We start from the raw sequence: 16853 nt of genomic DNA, 5'->3' as shown, positions 1-16853 counted from the left end.
GGGAAATGGAAATCTTACAGGTGTCCATGTGGACTGTCCACAGCCACCGAGGGTACATGCAGAAATCTCCAAGCAGAAGAGGAAAAAAAATTAAAAAAAAAAATCAAAATCAGGTACCGAGGTCAAGATGAGGCACACAGAAGTGCATCAGGATCTGGTATAGACATTACAGGAGCGCACACAGAGCTCGACAGAGAGACGGAACAGACTAGGGATGTCCTTACCCTAAAAAGTACGCACAGAGGGCAAGTGGGACTCCAGCAGGCCTAATTAGAACAGCATAACTAAAAGGAAGAGCCAGAACGTAACAAACCTGAGGCATAAACCACTCCATCATTAAATCATTCCAGGTCCTAATAAAGAGTCTGCACCTGTCACACAGACTCTACTAATATCTATACTAACGAGATACGAACCCAAGATTCTAAAAAGCACGCACCTTCCTCAGAGAGGCGAGTGATTAGAGAACCAGGGACGCCAACTCTGCAGTTTTTTACTAGAAAAGAATTAACGATTTTGTTTGGGAGGGGGAACAAAAAACACTCGTAGCAGTAGAGGAGATGAGGACACCGAGACAGAAAGCTCTATATGGTACAAACAGCGTGGACATGTGTACAAGGAAAAAAAAAAAAAAAAAAAAAGGCTGTATAACTGGTCTTTATGATGGTTTCATGATGGGACCACCGAGATCTCAGTTTCCACACAACATTCCACAATCCAGGAACCTCAAGATGAACCAGAAACACACTCTTCAGTCTACCTGGGGAGACCGTCTGTGTACGGGTCGGTCTGTTTTCAAGGAACCTGACTTCATGACTTACAGTCAAGCCGGAAAGTCTGCACACCCCTTTCACCTTCTCCATGTTTTATTACGTTACAGACTTATTCCACAATAGACTGAGTTCATTTTTTGTCACAAAATTATCCACAAAAATGGCCCATAATGACAAAGTGAAAGCAAGTTTTTAGAAAATATATACGGTATTTACCAGCTGGGAGGTCCGTGTGGTGAAATACCGTGACCGAGGCCCTCTGGGGGCCTCGGACCTCAAGGCTGAGGTCACAGTATTTCACCATACGGACCGACCTTAAGCTGGTAAATAATATTTTTTTTTTTTCTTACCAAATTCTAACAGAAAACAAGAGCGCCCGAAAGGGAAAACCGAGCCGAGCCGCCATTTTGAATCCTCATTCACGGCTGTAATGCAAATTGCTTCCTCCTCAGTATACAAGTGCACTTCCATGGCAGGAAAAAAAAACAAACTACATTTTGCCGCCTATCCAGTCCCCTATTTTGACTCAATTTTGTATTTCGGGATTCAGCCATGTTTTTGCTCGGTGTTAGCAAATTACAGGTTTTTAGCTTTCTCCTGAAATGTTTTCTTTTATTTCTTCTTCCTCAGGGTAGTAAAACTCGCTTTCGCTGTGAACACTGTCGTTATCGCTATCCATGCTGTAAAATTAATGCTATTCTCCTGAGAAATGCTGGCAAAAATGTATAAGATTTTTGATAATATTATAAATCTTTTTTTTTTTAATAAGATAAATGTTGACAAAAAAATTCTACTATGTTTGTTGTTGTTGTGAATGAGCGAGTCGCCAGAGGTCCATAACTGGGGTCCGTACCGTAGGATACAGACCCGCTCGCCAGCCAATCAGAGCACAGGATTTGGACTGCGAAAAAAATAAACCATTTTATTTTACTGACAAAAATTGGTTATTTAGGGGTTACATATCTGTATACACCCTTAACCGAATACTTGGTTGATGCACCTTTGACGGCAATTACAGCTTCAAGGTGTCTTGGGAAAAGATGCTACGAGCTTGGCACACTTGTTTCTGGACATTTTTGCCCATTCCTCTTGGAATATCCTTGTAAGCTCTGTCAGGGTGGATGGGGAGCATCGGTACACAGCCATTTTCAGCTCCTTCCACAGATGTTCAGGTCTGGGCTCTGGCTGGGCCATTCACAGACTTTCTCCAAAGCCACGCCTTTCATCTCTTGGCTGTGTGCTTCGGGTCGTTGTCATGTTGGAAGGTAACCCAGTCTGAGGTCCAGAGCACTCTGGAGCAGGTTTTCTTCAAGGATCTCGGTGTACTTGGCTGCATTCATCTTTCCCTCGATCAGGACTTGTCACCCTGTTCCTGCTGCTGAAAAACATCCCCACATCATGATGCTGCCACCGCCATGCTTCACTGTAGGGATGGCATTAGCCAGGTGATAAGTGGTGCCTGGTTTCCTCCAAACGTGATGCTTGGTATTCAAGCCAAAAAGCTCAATTTTGGTTTCATCAGACATGAACAGAATCTTGTTTCTCATGGTTTGAGAGTCCTCTAGGTGCCTTTTGGCAAACTCCAAGCGGGCAGTCATGTGCCTTTTACTAAGGAGTGGCTTCCGTCTGGCCACTCTACCATAAAGGCCTGAGTTGTGGAGTGCTGCCTGGATGGTTGATCTTCTGAAAGGTTCTCCCATCACCACAAGGATATGCTGGAGCTCTGTCAGAGTGACCCTCTGGTTCCTGCTCACCTCCCTGGCCAAGGCCCGTCTTCCCCGATCACTCAGTTTGGCCAGGTCTAGGAAGATTCTTGGTGGTTCCAAACTTCTTCCATTTACAAATGATGGTGGCCACTGTGCTCTTTGGGACCTGTAAAGCTGCAACAAATTTTCTGTACCCTTCTCCAGATCTATGCCTTGACACAATCCTGTTTCTGAGGTCTGCAGATAATTCCTTTGACCCCATGGCTTGGAGTTTGCTCTGACATGCACCGTCAACTGTGGGACCTTATATAGGCAGGTGCTGACAATCCCCAATCATCTCATCATCCCTAGCCGCTTTATCCTGTTCTACAAGGTCGCAGGCAAGCTGGAGCCTATCCCAGCTGACTATGGGCGAAAGGCGGGGTACACCCTGGACAAGTCGCCAGGTCATCACAGGGCTGACACATAGACACAGACAACCATTCACACTCACATTCACACCTACGGTCAATTTAGAGTCACCAGTTAACCTAACCTGCATGTCTTTGGACTGTGGGGGAAACCGGAGCACCCGGAGGAAACCCACGCGGACACGGGGAGAACATGCAAACTCTGCACAGAAAGGCCCTCGCCGGCCACGGGGCTCGAACCCAGACCTTCTTGCTGTGAGGCGACAGCGCTAACCACTACACCACCATGCTGCCCATCCCCAATCAATTGAATTTACCACAGGTGGACTCCAATTAAGTTGTCGAAACATGTCAAGCAGTATCAGTGGAAACAAAATGCACCGCAGCTCACTTTTGGGTGTCATATCAAAGGGTGTGCACACTTGTGCACATATATTTTACATTTTGATTTTTAATAAATTAGCACAAATGTCTAAAAACCTGCTTTCACTCTGTCATTATGGGCTATTTTTGTGTAGAATTTGGTGACAAAAAAATGAACTCAGTCTATTGTAGAATAAGTCTGTAACATGATAAAACGTGGAGAAGGTGAAAGGGGCGCGCAGACTTTCCGGCTTGACTGACATTAGGAAGTCGCTGACGTCAGACCACTGAAACTCGCCAACACCCTTTATACAGAATGAAGGAGGTGAAGGCTGAGGAGAAAGTCATTTTTAAAAGAGAATAGGTTGTTGTACCGGGTGGAGGATGGTACCCAGGATGACCTGGTTGGGGCAGGACTCCAGGATGATCTGCACATCTCTCTGCAGCAGACGGGACTCTGTGAAGAACTTCGCCTCGGCTGCAAACGGCTCTGGCGTCTCTGTTCCGTCGGCTTCCCGTCTGAACGTTGGACACTAAGAGAAAGGATGAAAAAAATTGATACGATGAAATATTTTTAGCGTGGGAGTGATCTTTCCATCTCTATACACTTGTGCACAGACCAGTGATGCATTAAAGGGAAAAAAAATAAACTGCTTTGAGCTGACAGGAATGAAACCGTGAACTCTTTTAGACATCAAGTATCTCGGAAAGCTGAAGACTTTTGCTGTGTCCGAAATCACTCACGACTCACTATATAAGGAGTTCGCCATTTTGTAGTGCTGTCCGAATGTACAGTTGTGGTCAGAAGTTCACATACAGTGACATGGATGTCATCTTGGATATGAATGTCATGGCAATATTTGGGCTTTCAGTATTTTCTTTGAACTGTTCTTTTTCTGTGGTAGAATGATTGGACAGCACACAGCTTTAATTTAAAAAAAAAAAAAAAAAAACACGAATTTGGTGCACAAGTTTTAATTTCCTTCAGGTTTTCTGAAATCAACACAGGGTCAAAATTATACATACAGAGTCAAATTTACATACGTTCGCTGAGATGATTAATTCAGAGGTGCTGAAACTTCCAAAATATGTCTTTTATCTTGCCAAGGCCGAGGTCTCTTAACTTCCTCTTAGTGATCATGATTGACTAAAGCTGGTAGCTTCTCTGTGCCTTCATAAAAAGGGTTTGTTTACAGCACACAGTAAAATGGGAAAGTCCAAGGAGCTCAGTGCAGATCTGAGAAAGAGGATCGCAGATGTACACAACTCCGGAATGTCTCTTGGAGCCATTTCTAAACCACTGCAAATTCCAAGATCAGTTCAAACAATTGTATCCAAGTTACTGACAAGTGTAGTCACTTTGCCAAGCCACTTTGCTTCAAGAAAACCCAAACTGTCACCCTCAGCTGAAAGGAAATTGGTTTGGATGGTCAGGAACAACCTGGGGACCACCATGGCACAGCCCTGCCGTGAACTGGAAGCTGATGGATCACTGTCTACAGTTCAGATCACCATGGACGAAAAGGTTGCTATGCAAGAAATAACCCCCTGCTCCAAAATTGACACCTTCAAGCTTAGCTAAAGTTTGAAGCTGACCACACGGACAAAGAAAAAAAGCCTTCTGGAGGAAAGCTGAATGGTCAGATGAGACAAAGACTGAGTTGTTTGGCCACAATGACCACCATGTACAGAGGGACACTGTACCAGCATGGTGGTGGTGGTACAGCCCCATCATGCTCTGGGGCTGTTTTGCTGCCAGTGGAACTGGTTCATTGCACAAAGTGGATGGAATAATGAAGGAGGAGGACTACCTCAGAATTCTTCAGCATGAACCATCAGAAACTCGAACACGACTTGGGAGTTACAACAGGACAATGAACCCAAACACGCATCAGAGCTGGTTGTGGAGGATAAAGCAGGCTAACATTAAGCTTAAAACAAGTCCTGACTTCAACCCGATTGAAAATATATGAACCGTGCTTATAAGTCGAGTCCATGGCAAGAAAATACAAAAAAAAAAAATTTTAATTGAACTCTACCAGTTCTACCATGAAGAGTCATGAAATATCCAACCAGAATTCTGCCAGAAACTTGTTCATGGTAAACAAAAATGTTTGGTCAAGGTGAATCTTGCAAAGAGACATTTTACCCAAATATTAGGTGTGCTGGATGTAATATTTTTGACCCTGTATTAATTTCAGAAAATCTAACGCAAATTAAAACTTGTGCACCAAATTCTAGTGTTTTTTTTTTTTTTTTTTTAATTAAAGACGAACGCTGTACAATCATTCTGCCACAGAAAAAGAACAGTTCAAAGAAATGGCTGAAAGCCCAAATAATCACCATGACATTCATATCACTCTATATAAACTTCTGACCACCACTGTATAGTGAGAATTATTACGTCCTATATATAGTCAGGGCTTTCCACAAGCACCGGCTGCCGGCCATACAGCCGACTACACAATTAAGTCGAGCCGGCTACTTTAATAACTTATTTTTGTAGCCCACAGGCTCTAAATATTAATTTTTCGATTTTAATAAAATTAAACGTTTATCTAACGGACTGACAATAATGTCAAACTGAACCGCACTCATTTAAGTTGTGATTCGCGCTGTTTGTACCGATAATAACCACAAATTCCCCGCCGACTTCGTTGATCAGGGGAGAGTAACTCATCCGCGGCCCCGACATGCGGTGTGTGTGTGCACGCGCACTCGGCGGAGGCAGTAGTGTGTCGGAGGCGACATCGGAGGGAACAGAAGCAGAGATGACGCTTATTTTGTCTCCGGTAAACCAGTCTTCTCTCGTTCAATTATGTGCTGGCATCAAAAGACACCGTTGGTTGTAAATGAACCCAAACTGAGTGGTTGGAGTGTATTTTCATACACAAATGGAGAAATGTTGGCTGAGTGTGTAATTGTGTAGCCCCACTGCAGACCGTTGTCGTTGTTAATTCATAGCATGCTCAGCTGCGTGAATGTGTCATGCACCGAAAATAAGAGATTTACAAGCCAGGAACGCCTCATGATGCAATATGCAAGAAAAGAAAGAAGATTTACTGCCATTTTACTTTGTATGAGTAAAGTGAATAAATAAATGGTCTGTGGGAAATACATTTAATCCTGGGAACTGCGTGCACAGGAGTTTATTTTGTGTTTACTCCCCCGCCCCCCGGCTGGCTACTTATTTGTCATGGCTGGCTAGTATGAGCCTTAGTGGAAAGCCCTGTATAGTGGACTCATAACATCCCACAACACACTGTGAAAAGTAGTGTACAACTGATGGTCATTAACCAAGCAATATATTCATCATGCAGAGCCAGGAATTAATCAAAAGCCTCAAATTTTCATTTAATAAAATGCAGCGGCAAAGAAGAAAGAAAGGATTCAGCTTTGATTTCAAAGAACTGAAAGATGCAGCAGACACAACGTACTTTGTCTTTATTAAAATGTGGGAAATACACTCAGTATAACATGGATTTATTATTCGGAAAACCCACCAGCCGACTGATCCGGCGGCACGTTTTAATTTACAACGGTAATGACGTAAATAACGGCGCGGCGGAGTAGCGTCCGAAAGTGGTTTTTCATTTTACAAATGAGCTCGCTATATAGTCCTCGATATAGAATTCCCTCGATAGTGAGTCAGGAGTACTGAATGAGCGAGTGATTTCAAATACAGATTATGGATGTGTAAAGTGGATATATGCACTGAAAGTATATTAAATAAAGTGGCTAAAAGAATATTTATTTCCCCCTCACTGGGTATAAAATTGGTTTTGTACAGCACTCCGGAGGAGATAATTACTCACCTTGATTCCAGACAGCATCACAGTGACCAGGTAGTAATCAGGCAGCAGGAGAGCTCGCACCACACTGCCATCACGGACGTGTTCAATAATGGCTAGGCGTGTGAAAAAGGAGAGAGAGAAAGAGAGAGTCAATTATGAAGCCACATTCCATGCACAATCCACCCTACGAAATGGAAAAATAAACATCCAGACATTTTTTTTTTTGGTAGCAGTAGTATGGATCACAGGATGCCGTCAAGTTGCACTACAATAAACCACGGCACTAATTCATGAGGATTCAAATCAATTAAATAAATTCTTCGTGATAATCCGGCTGAGTGATCTCTGCGTTTTTCCTCACTGTAATCGAATTGTTGTTTACACAGCAGACGAGCAATAGCATACAATCGTAGGAATGCACGTGACTTCCCTGTAGGTGGAAGTAACACAGCTCTACTGCCATGAAAACACACACGAAAAAAATGGTGGAAGAGCTGCTGTTTGACTGACTACAAAGATTTAACAGGAAATCCGAGCTCGCTTTTACAGACTGCTGAAAGTTAAAGAAAAGAGAAGCAAATGGAGGCAGAACAAATGTTTATTCAGACAAGAAACTGGTTATTAATATTTTCCTTTTATTAAAAATGAATATTTTAGTTAATAGGTTATTTTATTTTTTTCCCGGTCCGGTTCCCATCAAATCCCACGCTCTGACTGGCTGGCGAGCGGGTCCGTATCCTACGGTACGGACCCCAGTTACGGACCTCTGGCGACTCGCTCGTTCACAACAACAAACATAGTAGCAATTTTTGTCAACATTTATTTTCGCATTTCTCAGGAGAACAGCATTAATTTTACAGCATGGATAGCGATAACGACAGTGTTCACAGCGAAAGCGAGTTTTACTACCCTGAGGAAGAAGAAATAAAAGAAAACATTTCAAGAGAAAGCTAAAAACCTGTAACTGTTACTAACGCCGAGCAAAAACATGGCTGAATGATTCAATTTTGTATAAATAGGGGACTACATAGGCGGCAAAATGTAGTTGTTTTCCTGCCATGGAAGTGCACTTGTATACCGAGGAGGAAGACATTTGCATTACAGCCATGAACGAGGATTCAAAATGCCGTCTCGGCTCGGCTTTCCCTTTCGGGCGCTCTGGTTTCTGTTAGAATTTGGTAAAGAAAAAAATAAATATATTATTTACCAGCTTAAGGTCGGTCCGTATGGTGAAATACACGGTATTTCATGATACAGACCTCCCGGCTGGTAAATATATATAATTTTTTTTTCCTCCAACCTTCACAAATGTGCGTAAATAATTAGTTATTAAAGCTAGACTGCCTTTCAGATTTTAAGTGGAGGTCATAAAAAGGATTTTCCCCAACACCCGATTATTTTTGTTAAGCTACTGAATTCGAATCACGGACTTCCAATTTTATTAGCTTTTTTTTTTTTAAACAGAACAATTAATGAATTAATGCCACGTGGCCCAAAATTCCCCGCTATTTTTTCCTGCTTCACCATGACCCAATACAAGATACTACGTCATGCATCACATCACATCACATGGTGGGCTTTCCCTGTTCGCGCAAAGCATTGTGGGAGAAAAATGGAGGACGCGAGTGTGCGAATGAAGCGTGAAAGACCGACTACGGTAACAGAAAGCGAGTTATGTTATATACGAAGGAAAGGAAACGCAGGCCCGAGCTAATAAACATCGGCGCTCAGCGAGCACCTCGGTGTGATCAGCTGTTCGTTTAGCGACAAAACGATGGAACCGTCAGTGCACGCTCAAAGGCAAACCTGCGCATGCATACACAATTTCATGCACGTTATTTGCTTTAATCCTCTCGAATTAAATAACTTCCCAACCACAGAATGGCCTGATATTCTGTGAGGTATTACAGAAATAAACACATCACAATGACCACGTTTCAGACGGAGCTACATTTCACTGATTTTATGAACTCGAAAGGTCGTCTTGCTTTAAGTTGATAAAGAATAAGAAAATAAAGCGTTACATTTGTCATAACGCTTTTTGGATTTTTTTTTTTTCAAAAAACATGGTGGGAAAATTGAAAGCCTCATCTTGAAGTCTTACTCCGTGAAGTCAGCCTGACGTAAAGGAACCGGCGTGTCCATGATGTGTCTCGTCTGCTCCCCTTCCGGACCGTGGCTTTTCTCCTGGTTTATTCCCATTTGATCTGAAAGCTGCTTTATGAGAAAGCGGAGAAGGTGCAGTTTTCAGGTGTCTCCTGAATGTCAGAGTCGTGTGATTGAAGAGATCATCGTCGCTACATGAGACTACACTGCTACCATATTACCACACTGTATAGGAGCGCTGCCAAAACATCACGCTACACTAGTGTCAGTGCGTACAGGGTTCGTGTTATGGTGCACTGCATTATGGGTAGTGTAGTTTGGTACGGAGTGCAAGACTGTCATGGACAGAGGCGGTCCTTTTTTCGTCCCCCAGATTCGTTGTTGCTTAATTTACGGAAAATATTTCATCTGTGGAGGACAATAAACGCCACCCGTTCAGCAGAGCCAGCACTTCATTTTCCCCAAATGAGTCAGAAAAGAAAAAAAAAAAAAAAGCAGGAAAGAGTGCCCCGGAGTGGTGCGTTTGGTGCACTCCGGACCTGGAACTCAACACGGAAACCTAAAAGGTCGACGCTCAAGCTTTGGAGTCAATTCCACACGCAGCAAACAAAACGTATTGAGGAAGTGTTTCAGTTCGTGAACATTTATTTTGAATTTGTCGGATTGTCATGAAAAACCGGGGCCTGAAATGCAGGCGAGACGTACAGAACCATAAAGAAGGTAAAGAAGAGACGCCTGGCGTTAGTTTCCGTCTTTGATTTGACGGAAACACCCGATGACTTTCTCAGGTAGGAGCGGAGAATCTGATGAACGTCAGTTTGAGTTAGGGACCTGATATTTAACGAACCCTAGTGAAGGGTTCGCTGATTGAAATGCTCTTGTTTTATTATTCATTTTTGGCACAACCCCGATTCCAAAAAAGTTGGGACAAAGAACAAATTGTTAATAAAAACGGAATGCAATAATTTACAAATCTCAAAAACTGATATTGTATTCACAATAGAACATAGACAACATATCAAATGTCGAAAGTGAGACTTTTTGAAATTTCATGCCAAATATTGGCTCATTTGAAATTTCATGACAGCAACACATCTCAAAAAAGTTGGGACGGGGCAATAAGAGGCTGGAAAAGTTAAAGGTACAAAAAAGGAACAGCTGGAGGACCAAATTGCAACTCATTAGGTCAATTGGCAATAGGTCATTAACATGACTGGGTATAAAAAGAGCATCTCGGAGTGGCAGTGGCTCTCAGAAGTAAAGATGGGAAGAGGATCACCAATCCCCCTAATTCTGCGCCGACAAATAGTGGAGCAATATCAGAAAGGAGTTCGACAGTGTAAAATTGCAAAGAGTTTGAACATATCATCATCTACAGTGCATAATATCATCAAAAGATTCAGAGAATCTGGAAGAATCTCTGTGCGTAAGGGTCAAGGCCGGAAAACCATACTGGGTGCCCATGATCTTCGGGCCCTTAGACGGCACTGCATCACATACAGGCATGCTTCTGTACTGGAAATCACAAAATGGGCTCAGGAATATTTCCAGAGAACATTATCTGTGAACACAATTCACCGTGCCATCTGCCGTTGCCAGCTAAAACTCTATAGTTCAAAGAAGAAGCCGTATCTAAACATGATCCAGAAGCGCAGACGTTTTCTTTGGGCCAAAGCTCATTTAAAATGGACTGTGGCAAAGTGGAAAACTGTTCTGTGGTCAGACGAATCAAAATTTGAAGTTCTTTATGGAAATCAGGGACGCCGTGTCATTCGGACTAAAGAGGAGAAGGACGACCCAAGTTGTTATCAGCGCTCAGTTCAGAAGCCTGCATCTCTGATGGTATGGGGTTGCATTAGTGCGTGTGGCATGGGCAGCTTACACATCTGGAAAGACGCCATCAATGCTGAAAGGTATATCCAGATTCTAGAGCAACATATGCTCCCATCCAGACGACGTCTCTTTCAGGGAAGACCTTGCATTTTCCAGCATGACAATGCCAAACCACATACTGCATCAATTACAGCATCATGGCTGCGTAGAAGAAGGGTCCGGGTACTGAACTGGCCAGCCTGCAGTCCAGATCTTTCACCCATAGAAAACATTTGGCGCATCATAAAACGGAAGATACGACAAAAAAGACCTAAAACAGTTGAGCAACTAGAATCCTACATTAGACAAGAATGGGTTAACATTCCTATCCCTAAACTTGAGCAACTTGTCTCCTCAGTCCCCAGACGTTTACAGACTGTTGTAAAGAGAAAAGGGGATGTCTCACAGTGGCATGAAATTTAAAATCACCTAATTTTTCTCTTTAACTGATACATTTTCTCAGTTTAAACATTTGATAAGTCATCTATGTTCTATTCTGAATAAAATATGGAATTTTGAAACTTCCACATCATTGCATTCCGTTTTTATTTACAATTTGTACTTTGTCCCAACTTGTTTGGAATCAGGGTTGTATTTAACACGTATTAAAACACTCTGTGACCATCATGTATAACAGAAGAGCGCTTTAGCATCCTGGCGAGAAGAAAGTGGCCTGGATGTTGACGTCCTGTCTGCTGGACGTGTTACAGAAACCCGAAAGGTAGAGATCCCACCCGGGAACACATCAACATGGGTGTGGATATATGTTTAGTTTATATCCCTGTGAAGTGGGATCAGGTTCGGACCAAATAGTGGTTCGATATTCAACTGTCGGCTGGTTTTGAAGAAGAAGGTGACATCATGCTGCGTGTGGCAGACTGGACGTCCCTGCTCCAAAAAGAAAAATCACAGGCAGTCAGTGAAGACGCATGAGACGAGCAGGAAGCGGAACCGCCCTGACTGTCCAGAGATGATCTGTTCGAGTCTGAAGAGGACTTGAACCCGTGATGACTCACCGTTAACTGGTTTCTGATGCATGGAATCCACAAAATTGCGGGGGTTCTCGATGCTGTATTTGAGGTCTCGGATCGTGTGTGTACCTCCACCCTCGGACCACAGACCTTTCTTCACAGCCTTTGCCTGGTCCTCCAAATCGCACAGTCTGACCTGCTCAGGGCTGACACACACACACACACACACACACAAGTTCCTCATTGTTATTATACAGTAAGGACATGATACGAGTCGAGTCCCCGCCCCCCTTTGTCATTTGAAGCACATCACCAGAAACACACCCTCTACACGCTCACTGCAGTCACGTGACCATTGAGCACAGAGTGTGAAGAGGCCTTTATGCAACATCAAAGCAGTAAAATGTGAGCACAGGCCCGTGTTTACGCCGCCAGGAGAAGAGCAGGCTTCCATCTGGAGGAACTGTGTAAGGCTTAAAATGCTGGGTTTCAGTCACGTGACTTTTCTTCGCGATTTCACGTCCGGTAAAACCGAAACAGCTGCCGCAGCGCAAACAACTAGCGATAGCTTATCAGAGTACGCTCTGGAAACCACTGCTGGCTTTAGATCTATTCGGAAGATTGCTGTGTGCAATGGAATCGACCCCGACAGTCTGGGAAAGAAGGATTTGTCGTACGATCTCGAAAACTACGCTTCAGTCGAGTTCCCCGACATCTCGAACCATCTGGTGTTGCAGACATCCTTCTACACCGCAAAACGGATGAAAGCGTGGAAGAGTACGGAGGCTCACAACTTTTTTTTTTTCCTACGTGGCTGGGTAAAGGACCTCGCTATCATCAAGTCGCTGCCGAATGAATCCTGGATTGTTTTTGCCCGTGTGAGTTGCGTGCTTTTTTTTTTTAAAGCTTTTCGTTCGCGTCTTTCCAACGAAGTGCAAAGAAACATCAGTTGGCTTGATTCTTCCTCGTCTCTCACGTAAATCATCAGAAACCCCTTTAAAGACCCGGATCTTAGTTAAACAAGACGGAGATGAAGTGGTCACGGCGCGTTGTAACTGTACGGCTGGGGAAGAATTTTGTCGCGACCTTCATGCGTATGGACTTTGTAAGGAGTAAAAAAAAAAGTACCGTAAAATAACGACGCACAGCGGGAAAAGTACTTGGGAAATACAAACCTTTCACGAAGAAGTGATCACTGCAAACTCGAGCACGCTTCGACTCGGCTCCCTTCGATTTCACTGAAAAGCCGCCTTTCTCGACGCCTTTTTGCGAAACCCTGTGTTCGTTCACCCTTTTTTTTTTTTTTAAATTAGTTCACGGGGAACCCTGAAGAAACTTTGATCAGTTTCACGGTTTGATCGATTCGAACAACGCAAGCACCTTGTCCGTACAAACGCTTTGCCGAATGAGTTTTGGTCGACCACCAGCTCAAGTTTTGAATAACTAATGAGGCGGATGCGACGTCACGCGAAACGCAGCAGTAGAAATATTTTCTCACGGAGAATCAAAGAACACTGACTGCTTTCTTCCTCGACACAGGGTTGAGAGCAAGTGCTCCACACACGCGTCTTACTTTGTGCCTCTGATGCCCTCTCTGCGGACTGTAGCAAGACCCTCAGCGACCAGCGACTCGGCAATGTTCTCTCCCGACGTGTCTGAGGGTTGAATCATAAAGAGAAAAATTATAAACAAGGAAAAAAAAAAAAAAAAAACACACACTGTCATCGTGGACCACAATTCAGTTTCAAACTCAGCACAGATCAGACGCTGGATCGGTCAGCGTGGGTCAAAATAAATATTCTTGGTATTAGCAACGCGTCTTACCTTTCCCCAGGTACACCACTCCGTACTCTCGGCCCTGCTGCGTTTTGATTTCCACAGTGAAGCACACCTCTTTGCCGATCATCTTTTTGCGCAGGAACTCACGAGCCTGGAAAGCCCAGGGCTACAGAAAACACACACAGGCACTAACGTCTCCACAGCACAGCAGATTAATCATTATCCATGAAGGCATTCATTTCACACTAAGACTATAAGTGGAGTCCGAGACGTGACACGCACCTCATCTGGGGTGTCCTTGGTGTCAGGCTGGCTCTGGGTGGCACGGCGGGCGAGGGCACCGGTACGCACGTTGCTCAGGTTGATCTGTCGCTCCGGAGGAGGCCCGCCCCGTGGCTGGCCTCTTACGATGATCGCACATCCGGACAGAACCTAAACAGAACACGAGCCCTCGTTAGACGAACACCATCACGGTCCTGATCTCTTTAAAGAGCAACATCTGAAGCTTCATCCGTTCCCGAGAGCAAGAAGGAACAGGTTTAATTAACACCAACTTCGCTGATCTACGGGGATTTACCGTACGCTGCAGGGATCTACCCGAGACTCCGCTACTCATTTGCTGCATCAAGTTGGCGGTGGAAAGAGCGAGAATAGAACAGAAACTCTGAAAAAAGCGTGAGACGTCAGCCGACGACGCAAAACTCAATTCAACTGAAGGTCAAAGCTTGAACAAATGATTAAACAAGCAGTCCTGAGCCTGCACACACATTTTAATCAAGTCCCACACTGTGTGTTTAAGGTTGTATACGAGGTCCGTTCGTTAACTGAGTGAAAGCTATGATGTCATGAGCCCCCGAGGAGCTGATCTTCAGGAATCCAACATTCCCGATAACTAACCTTTTCCCAAAAGCATCGTAGCACAACGAACTCTCTTTCTCTCTTCCAGTTAAGATCCTCTTAGCGTTAAGAGGCTTTCGGAAAACCCATCCCTGACTGATTTTCACGGCTAGAAATGACCATTCAGTTCCAGAAGGACCTGATCAGCGCTGTGCTGTCCAACATCCGGCTCACGGAATCTTAAGTACAATCAACTTCTGCGTTATTCAACTCGGAGCGCAAAAAAAAAAAAAAAACGCAACGAGCTTCGTCTCAGTTCCAGCTGAAAATCTGACATCTCTTTCCAAAACAACAAGGCGTCTCTGAGCAAGCGGAGTGAACGATTACACCCTCGTGACTTTCTGGATTTGTAAATACATTTTGGGACTAGATCTCACGCAGACGCACACTTCAGTTTTAATAGTCAACTCATAAAACCCAAATCAAGACCGGATCAGTTCAGTTTCGCACTAAAAAAGATGACTCATTGACACATCATAAACCCAGAGCTCCTTTGGTACTGAAAAGATCTCTCGGACCAACGCAGCCCGTTATCTAAGCCGGATGGGACGCTCCTGACCCACGCTGGGTTCAGAAAGCCTCCCTGCACACTTGACCGTGCTACAAATTTAAAATTTGTCGCCATTTGTAACGTTTTTATAATTTTCTGGTCAAACTCTGTGTTCACACAGGAAACTATCGCGAACGTTCTGAGCACCGTCATTGTGAAACGGACGAAGCTCCACACCAAGGTGGTCCCGGAAAGAACCTGTTCTGTTTGGATCTTCCGACTTGAGCCTTGATGAGATAGGAGCTTTCTTTTCGACACGTCGAGAGCTCGTTTAGAATTTGTGTTGCGCTGGACGACACGCGCGTTGACAATCAATCAGCGTCTAGACAGCATTGTTTGGTCCAAATAAATAGTGTACGTTCCGCTTGACCAAGAAGTCAACAGCTACTCTGACGGTGCTTCAGAAGTCCTCTGGGGATCCGACAACCATCTCTCAAATCAGGTCTGAGGTGATCTGGATGTGTGCAAATAGCACGAGGAAAATCTGACAAGAAAGTAACGGAGATGTCGAACATGTGATCCAGGGAAGACGTGATCCTGCCAACACCCCTCACCCGGACCGCACGGTGTCCGTCTCTGTCCAGGACACACGGACGGGACGGGACAGGACGGGACCTTCACCCTCAGAACAGCATGAGGAGCAAAACCCCATCTTGTAAAGTGCTAACCATTATACAAAAGGTTTCTCTTCGATTCTGGACCAGTGGCTCTCCACATGGCTCTCCATCCGAGCTGAACTTTAAAGAACCTGACAGTAAACATGAACAGAACCCAGGATGGACATTTTAAGAGACTTTGCATGTGGTGTTTAAACTCCTGAGAGAGCTGGGCTCCATAAACACCCCAGTGGGTCAGTGTGCCTGCCCCTGGAGCACTGCTCAACACCACGAGGAGAACCTGCAGGGTCTGGAGGAACCTTCTGACCACACACACACACACACACACAGGAAGGAGCGAGCTCCCATGAGCCAGATGTTCGTACCATTTTCACAATCCCTCTCTGCAGCGGTGGCGTGTGCGCCGCGCTCGGGACCTGTGCGGAGACTGAAGAGGCCATCACCGCGCTCTCTCAAAACAAACCCGGACTCGATTTCAAAAAAAAAAAAAAAAAAAGGGCTTCACAAGCGCAAATCGCAGGAGGTTATAAGCTCGAATTTCTGAGCCAACGAGGCAAAGCTGAGCACGGCGAGTCAAGACTTACTTCCCCGGAAGAGCAGGGAAACATGCAAGCGATGTACACGTCGAAGAATTACACTTCCGGGGTCAGACACAGAGGCGCGATCTCATTGGCCGACTTCAAACCTACGTCGACAAGCCGAACAACATCCGGGTCACTCAACAGGGCGACACGTCAGCATAGCTGTGGGACAAGTGGCAGAGAGCAAACCGCGTGGACGCGATCACTCAGTGCCCTGAGCAGCTCACTGCTCTTTTATTATTATTATTATTATTTAATAAACTATTTATTAAACTGTGTAATAAAATAACCCAAAAATCAAACGATGAGGAGTCAAAGGGGGAAAAAAATCAACAAATTAGCGGCTACAATTATCGACACCTTACCGATCTTTTCAATACGTAAACTGGGCATGAATAATTACACAAACTTCCACTGGAGACAAAATGAGTTGA

The 16853-nt window shown here is 44.4% G+C and overlaps 1 protein-coding gene across 1 annotated transcript in view; it reads right to left on the bottom strand.

The window, feature by feature from the left end:
* snd1 (staphylococcal nuclease and tudor domain containing 1) overlaps window positions 1-16470 on the bottom strand; it is a 193415-nt gene extending 176945 nt beyond the window's left edge. Inside the window, exons 1-7 of the mRNA XM_060903884.1 lie at window positions 16204-16470; window positions 14057-14206; window positions 13820-13940; window positions 13569-13650; window positions 12041-12201; window positions 7068-7159; window positions 3627-3785 (exon numbers count right to left, since the gene is read on the bottom strand). Coding sequence (XP_060759867.1) covers window positions 3627-3785; window positions 7068-7159; window positions 12041-12201; window positions 13569-13650; window positions 13820-13940; window positions 14057-14206; window positions 16204-16278 — 840 coding nt within the window. The 5' untranslated portion in view covers window positions 16279-16470. The remainder of the gene's footprint in view (window positions 1-3626; window positions 3786-7067; window positions 7160-12040; window positions 12202-13568; window positions 13651-13819; window positions 13941-14056; window positions 14207-16203) is intronic.
* Window positions 16471-16853: the final 383 nt, after the last annotated feature.

Source organism: Neoarius graeffei, chromosome 21, assembly GCF_027579695.1.
Source record: "Neoarius graeffei isolate fNeoGra1 chromosome 21, fNeoGra1.pri, whole genome shotgun sequence".
NCBI classification, from domain to species: Eukaryota; Metazoa; Chordata; class Actinopteri; order Siluriformes; family Ariidae; genus Neoarius; species Neoarius graeffei.
This window is presented reverse-complemented; position numbering and strand designations above follow the sequence as displayed.